Raw genomic sequence first — 16,741 nt, 5'->3', positions numbered from 1 at the left:
ACCCTCTATTATGTTCCAGAATGTATTCCATTTTATAAATTTCTCTCTTGCATTTTTCCTATAATTAAGTGTATTATTCTAGTTGTGGTTTTTCCAATGAAAAAGCAGAGGATGCTACATCTTTCAAAACAAATAGTATATTTCTATTATTTCAGTCAAAGGTATCATTAGCATTTTGAATGGTTTTATCTTATTATTGATTTACATTAAGCATCTGATAGAGTAAAAAAAACAACAAACCCTTAAAAATACATTCTGATGTCACTTCTACCAGCAGTGCAGTATGATTCAATCCAGACTCCTAGAAGCCAGCCATATGTATGCAAAGGTTTTCTTCTTTGTAGCTCAATTTTAAGGCTTTACATGTATTCATATTAAATTTCATCTTATTGAATTTGGTTAATTGTTCCAAGCTCTTAATATAATTTTAGACACTAAACATATATTCAATATATTTAATATTCTCTTCAACTTCCTGTCCTTCAGGAATTTTATGTGTGTTGTTTAATGTTGACATTCAAGGCATGAATATAAATGTTGATTAGGTCACCGCCTAATAAATACAAGCTAGATAAATGTACAGTGGTGATAGTAAAAAGTGAACAGATAGTTATGACATAGACCCATAAGTATTATGATAAAGCAGTATAGGGTATTGGGTGAAGGAGGGTATCTGGGAAATGTAAAGAGCCTGTAACTCAGATTGAGGGAGTGGAATTAAGGAAGCTTTTTGGAGGAAATGAGTTATACAAGCAATGGTTAGAAAGATGAACAAGTTATCCAGGTAGAAAAAAGAGCCGGGGAAGGATGCTTCAGGGAGAGAGGAGTAAAGACTTAGGCAAGAGAATGTGTGGTTTACTTAAGAGATTAAAAGATGGTTGGTTGGCTGGAGTGTAGTAGTGGCACCACAAAGGAGGAGTAGGCAGGAGACTGTGTTAAGAAATCTGGATTTTAACTGCATTGGGGATCCCATGAAAAATCTGAAATAGTAAACTATATATATTTCAACTGCTTGTGGTGCCAGAATAAGAAAAGGAATGGATGGTGGCAGTGTTGGAGGCACAAAGTTCAGCTAAGAGGCTGCTGTAGCATTCCAGGTGAGGGATGGGGTGTCTAATCTGCCTGTGGGTAATGAATGTACCGGTCCTGGAGCACTGCCAGGATTTGCCTCATCTCATCCCACCTTCACTCCCATGGTAATGTGCCCCTGAAAATGAGTATATTAGTTTTATGCCTTGGCTTCCCAAGCAGCTTTGCCAACAGGAAAAATAAAGCTGGAAGGAGAAATTCAAGTATTTTTTAGTATCTGGGATTCATTTGTTTTCTCCTTATTGCAAATGGAAACTCTTGGCTTTCTAGTTCCATGAACCTTTCCAGTGAACCTGGTTAATGTTGAGTGAGTCTGGCTAAAGTCAGTCTATCCTCAAAGTAGTGTAACACTGTGCTACTTTGGTGGGATGTTGATATGCACTGAAAGAATAAGAGTTCCATGGTTAAACCAGTTTGGAAAAGGCTGGATTAACCGAAGTCAGTTAGGATTCTTGCAGGATTTTGGGGAGACTTGTATACATGTAGACTGTAAATCTCCTACAGGTACTATGCTTTCTGAACTTAAATGACCACAGGAACTAATTTTTGTGGAGATCAATGTTTTGCAGAATATGCTCCAGGAGATGCTTCACAATTTACTAATTGTGCAACCTCAGAGAAGTTATTTAATCTCTCGTCAGTTTCCCTATCTTTAAAAAGACAATGAAACGCTTGCCTTATAGGGTTAGTGTAAGGATTAGATTTTTAAAAATGTATGTAAAGTGCATTAGCATGGTGTCTGGCACCTAGTAAATTCTTACAAATTATTTTTATTATATTAGCATTGTTATTATTAAGAGAAGAGAATAGCATAGTGGATAAGAGTATGGATTTTGGAGCCAGACTCCTTGGACTCACATCCCAGCCCTGGCACTTACTATTGCAGTGACTTTAGACAAGTTATACAAACTTCTTGTGTCTCAGTTTTATCTTCTGCAAAATGGTGGTGGTGTTGGGATTAAATGAGAGAATGCTGCCTTCCTGGGGCACCTGGTTGGCTCACTCAGTTAGGGGTTTGACTTTTGATTTTGGCTCAGGTCAGCTCTAAGGTCATGAGATTGAGTCCCACCTTGGGCTCCACAGTCAGCATGGAGCCTGCCTGAGATTCTCTCTTCCCTCTCCCTCTGACAAGCTCCCACTCCTGCTAGTTCATGCTTGCTCTCTTTCTCTTTAAAATAAAAGAAAGAGGGATCCCTGGGTGGCGCAGCGGTTTGGCGCCTGCCTTTGGCCCAGGGCGCGATCCTGGAGACCCGGGATCGAATCCCACATCGGGCTCCCGGTACATGGAGCCTGCTTCTCCCTCTGCCTATGTCTCCGCCTCTCTCTCTCTCTCTCTCTCTCTCTCTCTCTGTGACTATCATAAATAAATAAAAATTAAAAAAAAACAAAAAAAAACTAGCATTTAAAAAAAATAAAATAAAAGAAAGAAAAAGAAAGAAAGAAAATGCTGCATCCCTTGTATTTGGAGAAGACAGACTTGCTTTTCTTTTCTTACATTTTTACAGGTGGATGAAATAATTTTCTCCTCTTCATTTCCAGAATATGCTTTTCTTTTTTAAATAAAAATTTATTATAATTAGGCACTTTGTATTATGTTAATATAGGTAATTTTATCTGTGGGACTATAAGCTCTTTGAGGATAAGACCTCATCATCACTGTACCCAGGACAATGTGAAAAGAAGCCACAGCAAGTATGCCACTTTTCACTTTAAACAAATGTAGTGCCTGAATTTGAGCTTGGAGTTGGTTATGCATCATAAGGTGGATATTCTATTTATCATAGGATTAACCATACAAGTCTTTAAATGTCATTTATTAGACAATTTCATTCTTAATGTATATCCATTTCAAGACTACACATAGCATATTGTATATTGTACAGTGTAGAAGACAATGATCTGGGTTTTTATAACATGAGGCCTCCAGGCCAGCACTTTTATTTCAGACTGGAATAAAAATGCCATGCTTTGATAGTGCATAACTCATATATTGCTTATAACAAAAGGTAAGCAAGAGTACTAATAAATTCTTTTGAATACATAAAACCTAAGCCAAAAAAATATCTATGGTTTCATAGTGAAAACACATATATAATATATTCATATTTGTCAAATAAATATATATTAAATAATATTATTACATATAGCATAATGATAATATATAAAAAACACAAATTAACATATACATTAAGAATTTGTTTTTAAAAAAGGCATTCTACAATGCTATAATTTTGATAACACTTCCTTCTAAGTATGGAGTTTTTTTATATGTTATTTTTTTCCTAAGTGATCTTTTCACTCTCTACTGCAATATTTCTCCAACAGGTCAGTGCCTTCAGGAAAAAAGAAAAAATATATATCACGGAAAATTACACTGGTACCCAATGTGGGGAAAATCTAAGGCAATGATAAGTAAAATTTCCTTGTGTAATCTCTTAAAATAGAAGTCCATATTAAAAGAATTTAAACCAAGGAAAACATTTGAAAAAATAAACTTGAAGGATGCCTGGGTGGCTCAGTCTGACTCTTGATTTCAGCCTAGGTCATGATCTCAGGGTTGTGAGATCAAACCCCATATTGGGCTCTACAGTCAGTGTGAAGTCTGCTTGAGGTTCTCCCTCTCTCTCTGTGCCTCCTCCTTCTTGTGCTCTCTCTAAATAAATAAATTCTTAAAAAATAAAATAATAAAATAAAATAAAATAAGGGGCACCTGGGTGGCTCAGTGGTTGAGCATCTGTCTTTGGCTCAGGTCATGATCCCTGGGTCCTGGGATCGAGTCCCACATTGGGCTCCCTGCAGGGAGCCTGCTTCTCCCTCTGCCTATGTCTCTGCCTCTCTCTTCGTGTCTCTCATGAATAAATAAAATCTTTTAAAAAATAAATAAAATAAAACCTTGACCAAAACACAGAAGATTAAAAGCAACACTGAGACTTGAAGAACTAATGTTCTAGACTGTAGTCAAGAGGATAAGACATATGGAAGGGTAACAGGCAGGGTGCTTTATCCTTTTGTTTTTTTTTTTTGTTTGTTTGTTTTTTGTTTTGTTTTTTGTTTTTTCTTTATCCTTTAGTGGGAGAAAGAAATGATAGCTTCATTGGCCTCTCCTCGTATAATCTGATAACTCTCCAGATTTGCTAGGGGGTAAGTACTAAGGAATAAAATGAGGTCTCAAAACCACTGATTAAATATTTCTTTCATTGCTCATGGATAGTCACCCACAGATCCAGCTTTGTATTTGGTGTTTACATATCTAGTAATAGCAAGGGCTCTACAGATGTTGGTCATAAAATATGAGCAAGGGTATAAAAATATCACAGTTCTTTCTATTGCCCATTTTGCTTAGTGTTGTACTTCTTCATGCAGTAAACACTCAGTAAATATTTATTAAGCTGGCATATTGATTTCTGCTTTTTTTTTATTGGATTAACAAGACATAGCTTAGATTGAAAGAGCCTTCTCATCATCCAAGCTCCATCTGACACAAACAGGAAATGAATTTGCTTCTCCCAGTCAAAGCCCAGTTCCTGGCAAAATGGAGCTACTCATTGCTAAGCTACTTTTTTTTTTTTTTTGAGGGAGATATTGTAACTGGGAAGTTGGCAACTTGCTCTTTCAAAGTGACAACTTTCAAAAAGTCTACCTAACACAATTTAGCCTAATTCCAAACACATCAGAAAATGGACTGTTAAAAAAAAAAAAAATCTCTCCTCATGAGCCAGCTGCCTCTCTGTCCTCCTACCCTTTCCCTAATATGAAAAAAAGTAGATTATTTTCTCCTTAGTTCGTAAAAATATTCTTCCGAGAATGATTATACCTGTCACGGATGGAATCTTGAAATAAGTTAAATGTTAAGGTTTATATGCTAGGAATTCCCGAGTGAATTGAAATCTCCATGCAATCTTTGGTAACATTATTACCAAACTGTAGGAATAAATACTGTCCATAAGGAAGTAGGTCTGTTTATTGTTGAAACAACAGGATAAAAGTTCTTCTCTCATATTTCTTTTGGATACCCCAAATTTTAAAATATTATTAATTAGATTGATTAAAAACATTCTTAAGCAGTTTGTTGTTTTTTTTTTAACTGTTGCTATTCAAATGTCCTGTACTGTAAAATGTATAAGAAATGCTCGGCTGCTCACAGGAAGCTAGAATAAGAAGCGAGACTGGCATCTTCTTCAGGGATGGAAATCTGCCTTGCCTACTTCTCCTCTCATCAGAAGTATCTCAACAGCCTTAAAATGTATTTCCTTCTCTCCATTTGCTCCTCACCATTGGAATTACCTTCTTGAAACATAAATCTGATTATGTCATTTTGCTATTTAGATTCCTTTGTAAATCTTCCTTTATCTGAAAGAGGAAAAGTAAGGTCTCAGTGTACTTATTATAACAGGTCCCTGCTTACTTTTCCCAGGCTCATCCCCTCCTTGTCCACATTACTTGATATGTACTATTCCCTTTCTAGCAGAGGGAAGAGCATGCACTGGAATACTCCTACTCATCCTCTAGGACTCAACTCAAATGGCCTTTCATCACAAAGCCTTCCTCACCCTTTGATGACATGTGACATGCTAGAATAAGAAGTGAGACTGGCATCTTCTTCAGGGATGGAAACCTGCCTTGCCATGTCATTCTTTTCTCTGTTCTTTTACAGTAATTGGCCTAATTTCTGTGACAGTATTTGTAGCACTGAATTACAATGATATTTCTGTGTCTATTTCATCTATTAGATGGAGAACCGCTTGAGGCCAGGGATTGGCTTGCTCATCTTTGCATCTCCAGAGAGAACTTAGCATAGTCCCTGACACATATGTATAATCGTTAAATGCTTTTACACAAACAGAATGAAAGAATGAATTGGTTTTATACAACATAATTTCTTCATCATATAGTAGATGCCTTTCTAATTCCTTTATTTATTTTTTTAAGATTTTATTTATTCATGAAAGACACACAGAGAGAAGCAGAGGGAGAAGCAGGCTTCACGGGGAGCCCAATGAGGGACTTGATCCCAGAACCCTGGGATCATGCCCTGGGCTGAAGGCAGACGCTCAACCACTGAGCCACCCAGGCATCCCTCTAATTCCTTTAAAAACCCTCAATACAGAAAGGTCTACTCTGCACAAAAGAGAAATTGATAGTTAACTACTTAATTAGTTGATTTGGTTTTGACAGGGAAGGGTGGGAAGGAGGAGATGCTCAGAAAGGCAGAGGACTCCATTAGCCTGAAAGACTTGAATGCATTTGATATTTATTTTATTATTATTTGCATTTGATATTTTAGAGATCCAGACTTACTTTCCAGTTTAAATTCATCACATTAGATCTGCCAAATAAGGATTATAGTCACCACTGCAATGACCACCTATGGTTAATAATACAGAGTCAAACCAGACCAAGAATATAAGGCTATCTTCCAGAACATTACACATTCTGCTAAAATAACCTTTGAGACCAGAAAAGCTGTAGAGATAGTTCCAGAAACAACCCCCAAACATGCAGAACAGTCTATTAGGAAGAGATGCAAATCCAGTCATCTGAGGAGATTTTCACATACTTTAGTCGGCTACACCTAAATTCATAAGTGGGTCCTTAATGTCCTAAAAACATATGAGGATGTTAAACATCACCACTGGCTGGTTGGTCCCATCCCTGGGGTTTCATTGTCACCTCAAATATTTCAATTTTTTTAAATATCATGCTGCTGAATGGGAAGAACCTTAAGTGAGTTTATACATTTTAAATTTAGGCTAAAGTTGTTCCTAACCAAATATTCACAAAAGCTTGTGAATTCAGGGTATACACTTGGTGTGTACTATATGACTGCCACAGGACGAAGTGAAAAAACTGCCATTTCTCCCCTTTCCTCTTCTGGCCTCTCTGCCTTCTCAGTCAGTTTGGCAGGAGCAGCTTGCTGAAGGAACACTTTTGGAAAAAGCTTCCATTGAAACAAATGAGGAGAGTTTGACTTAGGGCTTTGTGAGACAAAGCTGTCCTCGGGGGCTTAGGGAGCTCCAAGCCTCTTGGATCCCTCTAGGGGTCATTGCATAAATTGCAAGAAGACAGCAGCTTAGACACACGTGACAGCCCTAGCAGGGGATGACTCCGGAGAAATTGATGTATTTTGTGTCAGAAAACCTGCCTTTGGCACAACTAAAGAGAAATGTGAAGTGTAAAGAATAAGTAGGAGATTTTCTTCCTTGATCAGATGGCTCGTATGCCGGTATTTTTCCTCTGTTCTACTCATCTAGGATTTCCTACTATGCTCCCAGGGTAGAGACCCTATCCTCATGGTGCATAGCCCTTAGCTCACTTGTGGGAGACAGATTAAACGGCATGCATGTTTGTGAAACCTGGAATCTGCTATTAATAATTAATATTAAGATTATAATGACTCTAGGCCTGATGAGTCATTCAATTCTCAAGTGATTGACTATTCAATCATTCTACAAATAGTCATTGGACACTCCCATTCCTCCACCAGGGCCATAATAGGTAACCCAGACTGCCACTTGGGCCATGGACACAGATGATTGCCAAGCAAATGATGACTGATTTTTCAAAATAATTCCCCACCCGTGCCTCCAAAAATAAACAGACAGAACACAGTAATCCCAGATATTTTTTTTTTTTTTAAATCAATCTACCTACTTAAGTTCTCTGGTAGTTTTGATGTAATAGCCACATTTTGTTCAGATCTCAGATATACAGGCCCTGCAGGCAGTTACATGTTCCCCTTAGAAACAAGTGTTCACTAGAGTGGGCTCCTAACCTTGTAGGTAATGACAACTTGCACATTCTGAATCAATGAGCATTTGCTAGTCACATCCTATAGATCAGGGTCTCACAGGCACTAGTCATTTGATAATTATGGCAACTGAGAAGTAGATGTTGTTTCCACTTTCCTGATGGAGAAACTGAGGCTCTAATGGGTGGCAACCTGAGTGACAAATGTGGAACAAGAACCTGGGTCTTCTGAGTCCTGGACCAGGGGGCTCTTTGCTACATCTCACTGCCTCTGTTCACATTTCTCCTCACTGATCCTATACCCCTTTCTCTTCCTGCCCACTTCTTCCAGCACCTTGGCCCCCATTCCCCAGGGCTCAGAATCTTCTCTGCCAGAAGGGAATTTTGCTAAAAAACAATACAGGGGCACCTGGGTAGCTCAGTTGGTTGAACGTCTGCCTTCGGTTCAGGTCGTGATCCCAGAGTCCTGGGGTCGAGCCCCATGTCGGGCTCCCTGCTCAGTGGGGAGCTGGTTTCTCCCTCTCCTTCTGCTGCTCCCTCTGCTTGTGCACACATACTCTCTCTATCTCTCCCTGTCTCCCACTGTGTCAAATAAATAAATAATTTTTAAAAACTGAATACACCAAGGTATAATAACTTGCTTATAATTGCTTGATAATTTGATGTCTGCATGCTTTCCAATTTTATTTGCATTCTTAGAAAGAAAAAAAAAAAGGAAAAACACAAACCCAAGCCTGGCAGTGAAGGAGTGAACATCAACTATTAGCTTTGGTCTCAGTTTCCCAACCTGATAACATGGAGATTTAGATGAGTTGATTAGCAAGGTCTTTTTAATTCAGTTCTGTGGCTCTAATGGGGGAGTTGGAGAAAATGCAGCACCTCCCTAGGAGAGAGAGCTCAGAACTACAGGTTCACAATTATGTCTGGACCCTTCTACCCAACTGAAGACACCCTTCTGTGAGCTCCCCCCTCCAAATTTGGGTGGTACCTTAATAAATGGTACTAGATACTAGATATCTCTCTGTTTTCACAATTGGGTAATAACACAATCAAACCTGTTCACAAGGTGCGAGCAGTTCTCTGATTTGCTGGACTTGTTAATAATCAGCATTATTCTTTCCTTTTGCTTTCAACTGCTGGTCTCTTTCTGACGAAGTGGATTAACCACACACCATGGGGTGATCCTGGGCACCTACCCCAGCAAGTGGGTGTTTACTTCCCAGCGAAACTTAGCACACAGCACTCTCAGGAGCAAAAGTGGGCTTGGTGCATGAGGGCTATGACAAAAAGTGCTCCATGCGAAATGCCATTCAGGGACAGGAGTCTGAATGTCCCTGTCGTGGCTCAAGGGAATGGTGTCTGTGTCACCAAAGCCATTGTTGGCACCTGGGCCCCATCACAGCTGACAGGGCTGAGTGGAGGTCAGCTGCTGGCTGCTACTCCCAGAGCAGGTCCCTGGGGATCAGCGCAGGCGCGAGCAGGGGAAGCAGCTTACCTCACCTGCTCACCAGGCTGCACCAGAGAGAAATAGAGGGCTTCCATCTCCATTACTGTCAGAGTCTGGCATCTTCGCCAGCTCTGAAATTCACAGCAATGGAGAGATGAGGGAGGAGGGAGAAGAAAGGAGGCACAAGCCAGACAATCAAAACAGCCACAATATTTTAGAAGTGGAAATTTCTAGCTAGAGAATATTTTTAAAAACAGAACAGGAGCACTGGAAGAGGCATCCACTGAGCCAATGCCCTTGTTTTATAGAGGAAACAGCTAAGAGGTAGAAAGACAAAGTGACTTCCCTGGGATCACAAAGCTATTAAGTGGCAGAACTGGGACAAGAATCTGGATCTTTGGGCCTTTTACCACTCAAAAGAAGGCTTGGGAGTCTTTTCTTTAATACCAGACACTGGCAGGAGAGCCTCTTTTGTGGGAGCCTAGTGGAGACAAAGGGTGCTGACCCAGCCAGCACCTGCAGCGAGGAGCAGGTGGTGGTGCCTGTACCTTGCAGGTTGACTCCTCGGGGCACCGGCCCCCCCTGCAGCTCCACAGTGGGGAGGTCATCCTCTGCCGCATTGGATGCGTTGCGGGGCAGGGCTCTCCTGCCTCCAAATGCAGGCCCAGAGGTCTCCGACATTCTCAGCTTCACAAGCTCCTTTATGGGGGCAAAAGGGAGACACAGAAAAGGAATGGGAGGCAAGTTACAGTTGAGACAAGGATTCAAAAATAGAGAAACAGACATATCTGTGTGGGATAGCACTGGAGCAACACATTTTGAGTTTCACATAAATAAAACTTGAGAAGTGGCTGTAAGGATTAGTCTAATGATGGAGTATCCTTCCCCAAGGATCTCAGGGAGACTTCTTATTTGTCAAAACATATGGAAAGCAGAAGAAAAGGGGCTTATGGGAAGAAATGGGAAATGTAAAAGATTTTAGAAAGTAGGGTTGTTGGGTTTTTTATTCCTTCATTAACCCTACAGGCAACATCTTTGTAAGGAAGGTTTATTGTTGTATGCCTGTACCTATGTCCATTTCTTACAGACCTATGAAGCCCTAAGTCACTTTTAAGAATAAAGTCATCCAACCATGTCCAGATAAATGGCATCCTCCAAAGCATTCATGTTTGCAAGTTAATGCAATCAAGATTTAATGAGGGCCTACTATGTGCCAGGCTGCTATCTGGGCATCTGGGTTACATCAGAGACTAAAACAGAGGATTGTTGACCTAGAGAGCTCCCAGCCCAGTGAGGTTTAGGGTGGAGCACACACTTTCCAGAAGTAAACAGAAAAGGGTGTAAGAGGGTGGCCAGTGCTTTGGAGCCAAGACCACACAGAGCAGAAGAAGGCAGATGGAGTCTGGGTGGGTGAAGAGGGTACATTGCAATTTTAAATAAGGCTATAAATAGCCTTTCTTTAAATGTACCTGGTGCTAACTCTGCCTTTGCTCCTAGCCTGCTTCCCCATCCTCTGGAGTTTGTACAGGCAAGGAGCCAGCTCAAACACCACACACCCCACTGTCAGGCCCCAATCAGTACTTGTTGACCAACTGACCAAATAAAGGGAGCCCTTGTTTCTGGCCCAAATGGAGCTTTCATCTTGATCACCTGGATCACCCAGCCATGACTCTTGGTTATTTGGCTCTTTTCAAAAATTGAGCACACCCTCAAAACATGAAGAGCCTTCACTATAGAGGCAACCAGAGTAGGCTGTTCTAGAAACATGTTGAGCAAAGGCAACATAGCTGGAGACAAATGAACCACTTTCTAAGGTATTTGGTCTGGGAAGGAGACAGCGATGTTTGGAAGTATAAAGTCTGAATAGGTTTCCATAAATACCTGCAGGCATATTTACACAAAGTCTCTAGTGAGCTGAGGGCACAGGGAGAAAGGGTTAATGATGGAGGGAGAGCATGAAAAAACAGTCCTCTGGAGGAAAATAACCAGGGTGGGCTTAGAATCACTGAGGGAGGGGCGGGTTTGGGGGAGAACAGAGTGAAGCAGTAGCCTGCTGGGAGAGAGAACCCAGAGAGCAGAGAGTTGGGGAGCCCCAGTGCTTACCAGGTAAGAGGAGCCTATGCAGGCCTGCTGAGTGAGTGCAAGAGGGCAAAAGCACCCCCTTCTCCACAGGTTTTGGGGTGGGGGTGGGGCAAGTGCTCAAGTTCAGCTCTTGCACTGGAAGGACACATAGGGATGGAGAGCCAAGCCAAGCAAGTGTTCTTACCTGGCTCTCTCTCTCTCTCTCTCTCTCTAACTTTTTGTCTCAGCCCTCCCCAGTCTGCTCCCCTGGGAAAGCACTCCCAAGTCCCTCATTCCCCTCTTCTGGCCTTCAGGGAAGCTTGGAGGAGTACTTGAGAAGTCCCCTGCTGGGCTGGAGTGGGACTGGGTAGGAACAAAGATGGGGACCAGGAAGGGCAGGGGACAAGTGGGGGTGCCTCTGCGCCCTGCCCCCTAGACCCCCAGCAGCCACCTGAGGGATCTCTGGACAAGGCTGGCACAGGGGCACTGGGGCAGAGGGCCCTGGGCTCCTAGCTCCCGGGCAGGTCTGCGGTGAGGCCAGGCTGGAAGCAGGAGGCAGGAGGCAGGAGGGAGGAGGCAGGAGGGGCAGCTGCTTACCTGTGCTCCCCGCCAGAGGTGCCCTAGTGCAGGCTGGCTCCGTGTGGCTCAGGGGCACTTCCTCAAAAGGACGCAGGAAAAACAAGAAAGTTGGCTCTTAAATAACTTCCTAACAGCCCCAACCTCCTCCCCCCGGTCCCCACAGGGTTTTCTCCTCCCCCTTCTTGACAGCTGGAGCAAACGGAGCAGCTTCTAGGACTTTCTACATTCTTCTTCCATCCTGCTGTGTTATTCTGGCCTGAGCCCCTCCTCCCACTGCACCCCCCTGACTCCCACCCTGCTTCCCCTCCCCATCCCCACCTCCAGTTCTGGGCTCTCTCCAGTGCCTCCAGACCTGCCCCCTCCCTTCCCTCCGAGGGCTGGAAGGGTCTTCTCCATGCAGCAAGGTCCCTGCTCTGGGGATTCTGAGATAGGCTGCCTGGCTGAAGGATGAGTTTGCCCTCTGGCAGACAGGTCACAGACAGCTGTGACTACGCATCAAGCAAGAGCAACGTGTCCTTCTTGTGCAAATAAGGCTGAGAGGCATGGTCTGCCTTCTTGAAACATCCATGGGAGCCTCAGCTACCACCTTAATGCAAGACTTCCCACAGGAGGGGAGGCCCAGCCCTGGGGAAGATGAGTAAATAACTTTGAGTGTCACAAAAATTAGAAAATAACACTTTGTTTTTTTCTGAAAACCATCTTGATTTATCTTTAAATGACTGAAGAAATAGAAAAGAAATATATATTTTCTGAGTCTCTGTATCTCTAAATACTTCTATTTTCAGACATGACTATTTTTTAACCTTCTTTACTGTCTTCAAATTTCTGACCTTGCCCCTTGATCTAATTTCATAGAGAGAGAGAGAGAAAAAAAAAAGACGCCATTGGTTAGCAATTCTCCAAAATTTTTTGCTACCAATCTATGAACTTGCTTGCAAACTTATTCATCTTTCCCCTCTTTCTTTCTCTTACCAAAGTGGGAAAGGATTCCAGCCACCCCCTTGTCCTTGGCCAAGAGCACAGGGCTCTGCCTTTTTGCCTGTGATCCATGTAACCTGCTTCTCCAGGGCCTTGCCCTACTGCATATCCATTCTTTTTCCTCTATCGTCAAGCTCCCACACCGGCAGCTGCTTCCTACCATTGTTGACACAACTTCAAGGCAAGTCTCTTCAAGGCTTGCTTAAACCTTCCCTTGGCCCACATGCCCCCAGCTATCCCTTGCCACTCTCCTCTTCATTGCAAGCTTCTGCCATCTGGCATCTGCCCCCATGGTTCTATTAAAACTAGCTCAAGGTCACCAATGGTCTATTCTAAATCCAAAGGACAGGATTTTGTTCTCATTTACTCAACCTCTGGAGACATTGGACTTGCCCACTCAGGTCTTTACCCCTGGATTCTGGGCATTACACCCTTGAGGGTTTCCTCTAGTGCTGCCCCTTTGGATAAGCTCATCATTCCCATCGTTCTCATTTCCCATCTGTATCCTGACACATCCCAAATCTAGGTCTTTAGCCATGATCTTTTCTAGAACCTCAGATTCCCCAATTTAACTGCCTCCCAACCATCTTCACTTGGCATGTCCCAGTGATAACTCACACTCATCATGTCTAAAATGAGATGTGTAATTTCCCCTGAGAACCTGGTCCATCTCAGAAGCTCCCTGTCTCAGTGAATGCCACCACCCTGCATTCTGTTGCTAAGCCAGACATGTGGTGTTGTTCTCAACACTTCCTTCTTTCCACCTCCCCCATCCCCAAATCCAATCCCTCAACAAATACTTTCTATTCTTCCTCTTAAAAATCTCTTGAATCTACCCATCCACTCCCACTCCCACTGTGGAGGCTCAGACCACCACATCATCCTCTGTTGTCAAAATCCCCAGAACCACCTACCCCTTCCAATCTTACTCCTCCAATCCATTCTCCATACTGCAGTGAGACAGAGCTTTGAGGGGCTCAAATCTGAAATCAAATTCATTACACAAGCTCTTTTATCACCACTTCCCTTTGCTCTTAAGATAAATCCCAAACCTCAGTTGACTGGGTCTCTGCAATGCCAGTCCTACTTTGCCCTCCAACCCCATTTATTTTGCTCTCTGTGGCGTGCTGGCCAGGACCCCCACTCTACTCACGTCCTGCCCCACCCCTGCACTATGCTCAAGCCCCAGATTTCACTGCTTGTACCACTTGTACTGCTGCCAGAAACATATTCCTCTCCTTTCACTCTTCTTACCTTAAGACTATTTCTTCTTGACTCTCCAGATCTCAGCCTAAACTGCACAAATGCCCTGGGGGGAGCTGGCCTTGTCCTGGTGCTCCTCATACAATGCAGCCACTGTTTCCTTGTCTGTGCTCCCACTAGACTGCATGAGGTTAGAGACTCTAACTGGAGTTCCCCTGGGAGAGTCTGCTGACCATTCAATTACTCAAAGTCCATCCTTTTCATATTCTTTGCTGAGTGCCAGAGGGAGATCATTCTACTCTCTTGGTTCTCCTGGCAAAAATCAAACCTGAGTCCTCAGGATTCTTAGAGACTCCCTTGTCCATGTGGGTCTGGGGAAAAGCAGGGCAGCTCTGCACTCTCCAGTTTAGGTGGCACAGCTACCAGGATCCCTAAGATTCCTGGCCATGTTGTGCATTCAGGACAGGCTTGTCATCCTCACACTTACCATCTCAGTGTCACTTTTGGCCTGAGACTCCCTCATCGTTGTGTGGCTATACACATGTATTGTTTAGTTCTCTAACCTCCCCAAACCACTGACCCAGAAGCATTACAAACATAATGGCTTTCCTTGTGCCTAACAATTAGTGTCAATAAGAGAATGTTTGAGGGCACCAAGCCCTAGCATGTGGCTGAAGCCCAGCCATGTTACAGAGCCTCTCCTCCTCACTGATGCTTAGAAATCAGAATGAAGTTTTCTGGCCAGATGAGGAAACTTGAGCTATGCCAGAAAAATGTGATTGCTGCAGAAACAGCTGGATGAATAGACTCTGAACTCTGTGGGGTCTTTTGTTTCTGAATGTTTCTTGTCTGGCATGGAGGTGACACAGTATAGGTATTTAAGGAATACCTTAATGCTGCATGTGGGGTCCAGCTGAGAAAACAAAAACCACCTCAGGTATTTTTTAAAGGGGGAATTGAACACAGGGGATTGGTTACACAGGTAATAGAAGAGACCAGAAGCCAAAGAGGGGAAAGCAAGTCAACTCAACATTTAGCAACAGCAAGGAGGAGTGGTAGTATCATAACACAAGGGTTGGGATCATGTGGCAGGGACTAGACCTTATTGAGATTTGGTCATCACCAGAAACACTGTTAATCTGAGGTCAGCATGGAGGGAAGAATGACCCTTCATCTCTTCCTCCACTTCCCACTCTCCCTCCATTGTCTCTCATTTGCTCTGTTTAGTGAAAATTAGTTGATAGAGGAGTCAGGGCAACATAGTCCACAAAGCTGGCATCACCACACCTGTGTCGAGAGGGGGTCCCAAGATCATCCCTGGGTTTGATGATTCACCAGGCAATCATCCTCACAGCTGTGATTTATTACAGTGAGGAGATAAAAATAAAAATCCACAAAGGAAAAGGTACAGGGAGTGAAGTCCAAAGAAAGCCAGGAGCTAACTTCCAAGAGTCCCTTCCCAGTGGAGTCAGACACATGCTTACATCCCCAGCTACGAATGTGACAACACATGTAAAATGTTGTCTACCAGAGAAGCTCATTAGAGACCCGGTGCCCAGGGTTGTTATTGGAGGCTGGTTGCACAGGCACTCTGCTGAGCATGTACCAAATTCCAGACTTGAAGAAGCAAAGCAGGTGCTCAGCATAAACCTCATTGTACAAACAGTGCAGGCACAGAAAGTCATGCTTGTTGGTTAGGGAATAGTGGAACTCCTGAAGTCCAAGTTCCCAGATGCCAGCCAAGGTCCATCCATGCAGAGAAGCCTTTCTAAGGAGAGCGGTGTCAGCTCCTGTGGAGCTGTCCTGTGGAGCTGTGTCAGCTCCTGTGGAACTGTGTTGACTCCTTTCTCCATACCTCCCCAGTTTCTCACTCCTCTAGCCCCCACCCACACTCAAAACAGAGTAAAGCAAGGACAAAGTGAGGAGTAGATCTCAGGGCAAAGAGCTCCAGTGAGGCCAGTCCCTCACTTGCCCTTCCAGACATTGCTGTTGAGGCCATAGCAATGGCCTGGAGCAAGGAGAAACTCCAAGGGGTAGGTCCCCCTGCCCCCACACACACTTTCCCTGACCTCACTGGCTGAGGATGGGATCTCTGAAGAGGCGTGCATTCTATAGGCATGCATAAGCCCTGGCATACTTTCTCACTTTCCTATAACTGAAAGGACCGTGATCCCAATGTCCTGTTGATTGAAACAGAGCTGTAATCAACCTCTCATTGCCTATTCATGGGCCAGGGCAAGAATGCCTACACTCGTCACTTAGGGTTCCTGACTGCCATTAGAAATATGTAGCAAACCTTTAGGAACTATAGATGAACAGAAGGTACATGGGAGGAAGGATTCCAAATTATCTTACTTTGATTGGTTCAGTCTGAGTTTTCATTTCTGGGGTATAGACACTCTTCTCTCTACATAAACTACCATCTCTGTCTTACTTTGCAATACCCAGAAGCATACTGTATTTGCTCAGGGGATGACTTTTCCAGCAAACTTTATTTGATTTACATGCAAACCATCATGTCTGAAAACAAACAAATAAACAAACAAACAAATACATCTGGACCCTGCTGGGTATTTTTCCAGTAGAAACAGGACCTGGGTTTTGTTGGTTATAGCTGTAGTTGCACAGGGAATGGAT

The 16,741-nt window shown here is 43.1% G+C and overlaps 1 protein-coding gene across 2 annotated transcripts in view; it reads right to left on the bottom strand.

Annotated features, from left to right (window-relative positions):
* F13A1 (coagulation factor XIII A chain) overlaps nucleotides 1-14,267 on the bottom strand; it is a 168,058-nt gene extending 153,791 nt beyond the window's left edge. Inside the window, exons 1-3 of one of the 2 annotated variants that reach the window (XM_077886450.1) lie at nucleotides 14,156-14,267; nucleotides 11,942-12,002; nucleotides 9,832-9,982 (exon numbers count right to left, since the gene is read on the bottom strand). In XM_077886450.1, coding sequence (XP_077742576.1) covers nucleotides 9,832-9,964 — 133 coding nt within the window. In that variant the 5' untranslated portion in view covers nucleotides 9,965-9,982; nucleotides 11,942-12,002; nucleotides 14,156-14,267. Of the gene's footprint in view, nucleotides 1-9,831; nucleotides 9,983-11,941; nucleotides 12,003-12,241; nucleotides 12,316-14,155 lie in introns of those variants that run through there. The other variant, XM_077886451.1, reaches the window with a different exon arrangement.
* Nucleotides 14,268-16,741: the final 2,474 nt, after the last annotated feature.

This window comes from Canis aureus, chromosome 37 (assembly GCF_053574225.1).
Source record: "Canis aureus isolate CA01 chromosome 37, VMU_Caureus_v.1.0, whole genome shotgun sequence".
Classification (NCBI taxonomy): Eukaryota; Metazoa; Chordata; class Mammalia; order Carnivora; family Canidae; genus Canis; species Canis aureus.
Note: the sequence above shows the minus strand (reverse complement) of the source record. Positions and strands in the feature narration are given on the sequence as shown.